Consider the following 9,056-nt stretch of genomic DNA (forward strand, 5'->3'; position numbering starts at 1 on the left):
TCATCTAATGGGACCACATTGCACAAAGATATAATTTTCTTCCACATTAATTTATCCTTTGTTGAGTATCTCCACCACCATTTTAATAGCAAGGCAGCATTGTTAATGGTGATATTTTCCACTGCATTACTTGTACTCTAATTGTGTTTGCCTTTGTCTGTTTATTTGTCTGTGTGGTTCCACCGCAGTTTGGAGGACTGGAGGAAGGTGAATGATTAAGGGTTTTGGTTAGAGTTTGGTTAAGTTAGGAGACTTAGAGAACCACTCCTGTTTATGGTTTCCGTTCTAAATCTTTAAGTTTTACAATTTGAGTGTTGGAGTTCTAGGATTGCCTCTGTCTTTTTCGGGACCTTATATCTTATTTATGTGGGCATTGTTACCATGCTGAGAACCTCTAGTTCTCATACCATACATATGTTGTTGTTTATAGATGCAGGTCGAGAGGCACCTCGATAAGTGTCTGGAGTTCATTCTACAAGCGAAGTGTTACATTTGGGACTCTGTATTTTGAGCTTATGCTTTATATTCTGTAGTTAGATTCTCCTTTGTATGTATAACTTTATTTTGTTCCTCTTAGAGGTCGATGTGGAGAAACAGGTTGTTGTTTTATCTGTTTTGGGATATTTTGGGTTATGTATATCTATGTATTTATACTCCGGCCAACCTTAACTTCGTAGGTTGAGTCAGAGGTTCGGTATTTTGTAACTCTTGACATTCTACTCTTTATACTTATGTATTATCCTTTTCTGTTTTCTCAGTTTATGTTCACGCGAGCGATGCGCTTTTATTTTTGCGACTTATTGTTTAAGCTTTCTTTCAAGACTCCTCGAATATATATTCAGTTCACCTATATTATATATATGATTTTATTTTTAGAGGTCGTAATACCTCGCCACCTCAGCTTTATGACTATAGCATAAGACTCTACGTGGTAGAGTGTTACACAATCGATTGGTATTCACAAAAAATGGATTTATTTATCTATTAAATCAATTAATATAAGTTTCCAATCGAGTTATTTGATATCAGTTGTTACCTAATAATCGATTGGTGTCAAAATAAATGATTAAATTACTAGCAAACACGATTTTTCTATCGCATCTAACGGAACAAAACAACAAATCACATAAAATCTCGTTGATTCATATTGTCAAAAAATTATTTATGGAATTTACTATTAATAGAAAATCTATTATGTTGTTGTTTCTAATTGGTAATGATACACTTAAGAAATCAAAAATGATAATTTATAAAATAAAGAATAAATTTTAAAATTAAATAATATATAAAAAATTCATTAATAAATAAAATTAAATAAAAATTATTTGATAATTATTAAAAATTTTAAAAAATATATTTTATTATTAGAATTATTTAATGGTCCAAACGTTATTGGACCATTTAATCTTTTGCCATTTTTCATCAACTAAGTTTTTATTTCTCCAGAACCTAAAGTTTTAATTTAACATAGTGTATATATCATTCTTCGTTTAATTAACAAATAAATATTTGTATTCATACTTACAGGCTCTCAGGATGTTTGACAAGTTAAGCCCTGACCTAATTTATTTGAATTTTGATTTTCTAAATTTTGAATTTTATTTTAGAAGGTAAAGTGTGATATTTTACCATTTATTTCATAGGTGGGACAAAAAAAAAATATGAGAAAGAAACTATTTAAGGGTAAGAAATCACACTTTACTCTCTAAAGTGAAAATTTAAAATTTAAAAGATCCAAATTCAATTTATTTGGTGTTAGGGTTTAGTTTTAACTTTTAAAATTTATATAGCTGGCTAGGTGAAAGTGTCTATCTAGGTTCTCACTTTAGATTTTTTTTCATGTAATTGCTATTTCTTCATGCGCACCCCCTATATCTAATGCTTAAATAACAAATTAACAAGAAATTGGACTAAATATTTTGCGGTTCAATAAAGAAACCGAGAAAGTCTACAATAGTCAATGTGTAAGAAAATGGAATGGCGTGTGGAGGGACCGTGGATGGCATGTAGGAGTGGAACCCACACTGATTCAACGCACTTGATATTTTGTTTCTTTATAGGACCCACCATGCCACTTGTTCATGCTGCTGTGTTGTTTACCCTGTTCTTTCTTAGCTATTTCTACATCAAAAACCAAATGAAAAATTCATAAGTAACAAAATATCACGTTATTTTTGGAATTGTGATTTGTGAACAAGTCACTCTCACACCACAAATTAAACCGAACAATAAAGTTATAAAATTCAAGATCTGCACAACAAACCACGATGTCATCAAACGACATAGGTCTCCTCCATATATATTATATAATATATACTACGGAATTCTAGTTATTAAAGTATCATTCTAAATAACCAAAAAGTAGAATGACAATTAAGTGTATAAAGATTTTGATATCATATTAATGTCTCTGTTGGATAAAAAAGTATCAATTTAGTCTTTTATGATAAAAAATGAGTAAATTTTGTCTTTCTGTCAATTCATTACACATAAAACTTAATAGTTGTACTTATATGTATTATTAACTAATATGACGTATTTATTTATAAAAGATTATTACGTAGATAACAACTTTTTGAACGAAACTTCTTCTATTTTTATAAGATTCATGATAAATAAAGAGCAGTTGTTGAAGGCTATAGACAAACTCAAAAGGTAATGAATCTTTTTATATCTAAAATTATATTCTTTCTATGCTCATATGACAACAACAAAATACACACCACTGTAAATAACAAAATACATGAGCAACTTCTTTTATTTCGCACTATCTACTGACAAAAGGATATTCATGTCTATCTTTTACTATCATGAAGGATCTAGCTAATTGATAATTTTTTTTTTCAAAGACTAACTAGACCAAAGTTAAAGTCATAAAAAACTTAATTGTCACTTTACTCTAAGTAAAATGACTCGATACCGTTGATTTTTCAATCTAGGGGCAACAATTAGTACGTCTTTTAAGCGTAATATAAGTTTAGATGAAATCGTTTTTTCCTATTTAGAACCCGAAAGAATAATGGCCTAGGATTTTATTTATTTATTTATAGTGGTTACAAATAATGATGTTTAGTTTAATATAATGTTAAGTTAATATTAGTTAATTAAACTGATGAACAACATAGTGAGGTGTTAAATTTTTTGAGAAAAAAAAATTATCTAACTGACATACACTTATTGGTTTTCCTTTAAGTGTTGATTTTTAACATTTTTCACTTAGTACCACAAATTTACTAAATAACGTATATATTGCTTAAAAATTCGATAATTTATTGAGCTTGTGTAAAAATTAAAGCCTAAAAGTCATGCACGCATGTAATAACAACTTAGTTTATGGTAGTTTCGGTGAGTTCTTGTTGAAGTTGTAAATTGTAATGTGGTATTGGACTCGCTCTGGAATAAAGACTTGGGAGAAAGAAAATAATTTATGAAAATTTTAACCTAATTCTCTAAAATATATGTTAATTATGTGCTTAATTTGAAACTTTTTGTTAAAAATAAATTTTTTAAATTTTTTAATGTATATATTGAGAAATTTTTTTTTCAAAGAAATTGTATTCTCTTTTTATATCAGCACGTTTTAATCTAATAGTAAAAATAAATAGAATAAATAAGAGGTTAAATTCTTTATATATTTTTGTGTGAACTACAAAAATATTTGACTATTTTAATATTCTATATTGTTATGGTGGCAGAATAATTCGTCACTGGCTTATTGTAAAAAAAAAAAATTTAATTATATAAAGATAATGTTTTGTGATTTTTTTGTAACTATGAAAAAGCTAAAGATGTATAGAAAACAAAATAGCTATCATTAGCATTTTTAATGGTGTGAGATTACATCTAATAATATGAAATTACTCATTTTTTTATTGCAGGTTAAGTGCTGGCCAAATTTTAATAAAATTACTGGCTCCATAGACTTTTTCATAAAAGTATTCATACAACGTTCCTCTTTTCTTATTTAATGTATTGGATACAAATCTGACATACATGGAGAAATTCTCTATCGCTCTGTCAGCATGGATTTTGAAGAAGAGAATGCACGCACTGAAACAGCAATTATATTTATCTCCTCCTTTAATTTCCATTCCTAGAAAAGAGAATCGTCCGATTCTCGATCTATATGGAAAGATAACTAGCAACTTCATCGTATCATATCGTTTTATTTAATTACTAGTACTTACTTTCTCTTCGTCTATCTTTGGATTGGTGCAATCACAAGGGTTGAAACCTTTTTGAAGCAACTTCTCAACCTCTTCAAACTGGAGTCCTTTGGTTTCTGGTACCAATAGATAGATGGCAACTAGTCCAATTGTGGAAAATCCAGCAAAGAGGAGGAATGTTCCTGCAGCCCCAAGTGCATGAATGAGTGACAAGAATGTCAAACTCACTATGAGATTAGCACACCAGTTTGAAACTGCTGCTATGCCTCCACAAATTCCCCTGAATCTCAATGGGTAAATCTCTGAGTTCAAAACCCAAGGCACTGATCCCATTCCAGGAGAGTACGCTAGGATATATAGTCCCAACACTATAACTGCAAGCACTCCAATTTTGCTTGGGCATCCATCAGAAAACCACACGCGCTTTTGCTCACCGCACACCGCTCTGACTTCCTTTGTTTCCGCCAGGCACGCTCCTGGAAGATGCTGCATCATGTTCATTGATTATGTTAGATTAGATTAGACTAATACATAGATATATATAAGTTGAAAGAGATGGAAGTGATGAACTTACATTGCCCCCAGTGCTGGCACAGAAGGCACATTCAACTTTCAAACATTTCATGCAGTTCCATGAAGAGACATTGGGGGCATCAAGATAAGCTTGGCATGTAGCATTAGCACCGAAGCTGAGGGTGTCAACGTTGTCAATTGGAGGAGCGGTGGTAGCTGCCTGATAGAAAACTCCGGTGAGAGTAAGGAGGCAAATGATGATTGCAATAAGGGATAGGAGCATGAGCTTTCTCCTTCCATATTTATCGATGCAAAGCATGCTAAGGATAGATCCAATAGCATTGAGACCAGATGTGACGAGGGAGAGTGCAAGTGCGGTAGATTTTGATGCAATGCCGGCAAACTGAACAATGGTTGGGCTGTAATACATGACGGTGTTGATGCCAACGAATTGTTGAGCGACTTGAGCAGTCACACCTGCATACAATCCTCTTCGAACAGCGACGTTGCTGAAAGCAGCCTTCATTTTCTCTCCAAGGGTTTGACCGATCAACCCTTCCTCTTGCTTCTCTTGTTCTACCGCTTCTCTCATCGCTTTTATCTCCCCTTCAACCTCATCTGCTTTGTAAATCTTTTCCAGGATTTTCCTTGACTCATTTTCTTTCCCCTGGTTGTACAACCACCTCGGTGACTCAGGCAGGGTCAGCATCAAAACAAACTGAACCACAGCCGGAAGTCCGGCCACCCCAAGCATCCAACGCCACGTTCCAGGAGTCTACATATTATGGTAAACATTTTAGTCAAATATGTTAAATTATCTAATCTTTTTTAGTTATTATCCGAGTAGATATATATACCTTGGTGAATGCGAGGTTGATAAGGTAGGAGAGGAATTGGCCAAAGGTGATGAGGAGACCATTGATACAAACGAGAGCTCCTCTAATAGCAGCTGGGGAGGCTTCTGAGATATAGAGAGGAGAAGTCATGGAAGCTATGCCAACTCCAAAACCAACCAAAATTCTTCCAACGACGAGGACCCAAGGAGCAGGGGCAACAACCATGACTATTGCGCCAAGAAAGAAAACAATATCAGCCCCTAACATAGAGGTCTTACGGCCGAGCGTGTCGTTCATCCATCCACCAAGTGCAGCACCAATGATGGCTCCCGCTACAGCCATACTTACAATGACTTCCTGCAACCATAATTTCTTATCAACTTCTACAAAGTCCTCACGAATATAAAGCAAGGCTCCTGAGATAACACCGGTGTCGTAGCCAAAGAGGAGACCTCCAATTCCGGCCGATAGAGCAAGGCGCATGATGTAGGGCGAACTGGTTGCTCTTTTCCAGAATTCCATGAACTCTTGCTTACTCGCTGCCTCCGGCCCTCCTTCCATTCTTACTGATCACCTTATTAATCTAATGTCAACCCTATTGATGATTTCTAGCTTACCTCTACCACTTGCACTCCAGCCACGCTGAAAATATTATTATTCCATCAAGAATTGTTTATTTATACATACAATTAATTTCATGCATTTCATAACATCATGCAGACTTTCAATTATAAAGTAAAATTTGATCTCAACAATAATTAATCAATAATATCTATTCTTTTTTATCCCGATCTTAACACCTTATCAAAAAGGTAATTATTATTGTTCCTAATTAATCCTATAGAGTTACGATCAGCAACACAGAAACAATTAGGATTATATCTTATCATATCATTATTATTTATTGTTATATAAAGAAAAAGTACAATCCAAAAAAGATTGAGATAAATTAATCAGATAAAATATGTTACGTACTTGTACTATTGAAAAAGTTGAGAGAAAATAAACTTTACTATGGAAATCACAGCACTCTAATGTTAAACTTCTATAGAAAATTTCTCAGATCAGATATGTGGTATTATGCTCCTTTTTTTGGTCTCAGAAGTCCGAAGTTATTTTCTTGTATTTTATTGGTTCAAACTCTGTATTTTTTCTCCTTTATATATAAATCTTTTACGTTAATGACAGCTAATATATTCATATCTTTAACAAACAACAACAAGACACCAAAATTTGCCTTCATTGTATTCAACCCTGTCTTAACCATATATTAGTTTTCTTAATCCTATCCAATTTCTTGTTTTGTTTTTGTTTTTGTTTTTTGTTAAAATTTATCTATTTTTTCATGTATCTTATCTATTTATAATCTAAGTAAAGCTAAATTCTCTAACAAAATAATAAAATAAAATAAAAAATAAGAATAAAATAACTGATTATTTTTTTATTTTAACCAATATATAAAAGTCAAACCCTTCAAGTTATGTGATTTTACTATTACTTTATTCGGAAAGACAAATAAAATTGTGTTGGTGAATTGGTGATACATTTTGAAGGAGATCAATATCACTTTAATATTTTGAAAATTTTTAACATTTTATTATATTCAAAATGTATTCTCCTCGTCTCTAACCAACAGCAAGAGTTAATTAATCAATTCAAAACCTGTTTTGGAGTGAATATTTATTTTCTGAGGTGTTCAAAAAAATAGTTTGTACTAAATTTTAATTTAGTCTCGAATATTTTTTTTAGATAAATGATTAGTTTTTAATAAAAAAATGATAGAAGGTAATAATATATGTACCTCAGAAATTGTCAAATATGATGATTTGTTCTAAAGAGGTTATGCTCCGAGTAACTATATTAAGGAGAGAATATAGAAGGAAAGAGAGGGTAAAATGCTATTCCAATTAGCATCATCAAAAATGTTATTGATAGATTACTTTTCAGCCGCTAATTCAGCCACTCTCACTAGAATACAGTAAAAAATATGGTTACGTATAAAGATGCACTAGGATTCAAAGACAATACAACACGCTAGGAGTTTTTTCATCGCGCCAAATTCAATCGTGATTTCTTCTCTTCTCGACAGAGGAGTTCTATTGCATGCACCTCACTTCTCTTCTCTTTGATCGTGCCAACCTCACTCCTCACTTCTCTTCTCTTCGATCGCGCCAACCTTACTCCTCGCTTTCTTCTCTTCTCCACGCTTCCCTCTGCTCTACTTCAATCTTGTAGTTCATAAAAACTCTTCTTAGTGCTGTTTTTGGTTCTTGTTATCTTAGGTTTTTTATTATAACTTTTGATTTAATGGAATCCACAAGCTCAAATGATGAAGTTTGTGTTTTATTTACTTCGTATGTTAATTTTTTATTCTTGATTTGATTTCAATTTTTTGATTATCCATTTTTTATTCCTGAATGGTTTAACTACATATTTGATTTCTGATGGAAAGTCTAGTTGCTCCAACTGATCCATGTATTCTGTGTGTTGAGTTTTGGTGATCTGTGTATCTAATTATGCAAATGCTTCTGATTTGTGGCTTCATTACGTCATTTAGGTCCTTTTATTTGGTTCCAGAAAGAAATGCTTCCCAACTACATCATGTATGTTGTGTGATTACATCCTGAAAAATTTATGTTATAAATTTGTGTAATGAGAAAAATGTTTAGCCCCTGGATTGGAGTAAAATTGGTAGTGTACACATTTAAAATTTTTGCATTTGCTTAGATCAGATGATGATGCTGATTCTATGAATGTGTGGGGATTTAGTGCTATATTTGACTACTGCATTTGATTATCATGTTTACTGAGTTTGATTATACTCAAGTTCAGTGCTATATTTGACTACTGAGTTTGATTATACATGTAAGTTGTAACACCCTACCAGAAAGAGCTTTACACCTAGGATGTAAAACAGAGGTAGCGAGGTGCTACAGCCTCTAAAATAAAATATAAATATGTATAATAGTCGAAAGAGTGTAGTATACTAAGAGCCATGAAGAATGGGTAAAAACAAAATCGCAAAATTAAAAGCGCAACGCTCAGGAAAGAGATTACTATCGTACGAAGAAAACTAGATATATATATATATATATATATATATATATATATATATATATATATATATATATATAAAGTAAGAACAGAGGGTTAAGAATACAAAATAACAAGCTCCTAACTCAGCCTACGGAGCTAAAGCTGGCCGGAGAATATTTACATACATGTATATACTTAACCCAGAACCTAAAATACATATATAATAAATCTTGGTTCTCCATAAACCTCTAAGAGGTGCAAAATAATACAAGTTATAAGGAGAGTTCTATAAATATGATCATATATAAACTATACATCAAAATAGACCCCCAAAATCCACTTCACTGCAGAATTCCAGATGCTTAGCGAGGTACCTCTCGACCTACATCTAAAAATCAACAACATAGCATGGTAAAGGTGCCACGCACATAAGATATAAGGTCCTGAAAATGTCAGAGGCAATCCTAGAACGCCGACACTCATATTATAAAACTTAAAGGACAAA

General features: G+C 32.3%; 1 protein-coding gene across 1 annotated transcript; it reads right to left on the reverse strand.

The window, feature by feature from the left end:
• Nucleotides 1–4,169: 4,169 nt before the first annotated feature.
• Nucleotides 4,170–6,076, reverse strand: LOC130935023 (inositol transporter 4-like). Its single transcript, XM_057864566.1, has 3 exons — nucleotides 5,537–6,076; nucleotides 4,741–5,454; nucleotides 4,170–4,652 (listed from the first exon to the last, which is right to left on the reverse strand). Exons 1-3 carry the CDS (start codon nucleotides 6,074–6,076, stop codon nucleotides 4,170–4,172), a joined length of 1,737 nt encoding a protein of 578 aa, XP_057720549.1.
• Nucleotides 6,077–9,056: the final 2,980 nt, after the last annotated feature.

Source organism: Arachis stenosperma, chromosome 1 (assembly GCF_014773155.1).
Source record: "Arachis stenosperma cultivar V10309 chromosome 1, arast.V10309.gnm1.PFL2, whole genome shotgun sequence".
Lineage (NCBI taxonomy): Eukaryota > Viridiplantae > Streptophyta > Magnoliopsida > Fabales > Fabaceae > Arachis > Arachis stenosperma.

Bases quoted from the DNA above. Each gene is read 5' to 3' on its own strand.
- LOC130935023 (XM_057864566.1), bottom strand. From the start codon at position 6,076: ATGGAAGGAGGGCCGGAGGCAGCGAGTAAGCAAGAGTTCATGGAATTC. The intron at 5,455-5,536 runs GTATATATATCT...CATAATATGTAG, and splicing joins TCAACCTCGCATTCACCAAG to ACTCCTGGAACGTGGCGTTG. The intron at 4,653-4,740 runs GTAAGTTCATCA...AACATGATGCAG, and splicing joins GTGCCAGCACTGGGGGCAAT to CATCTTCCAGGAGCGTGCCT.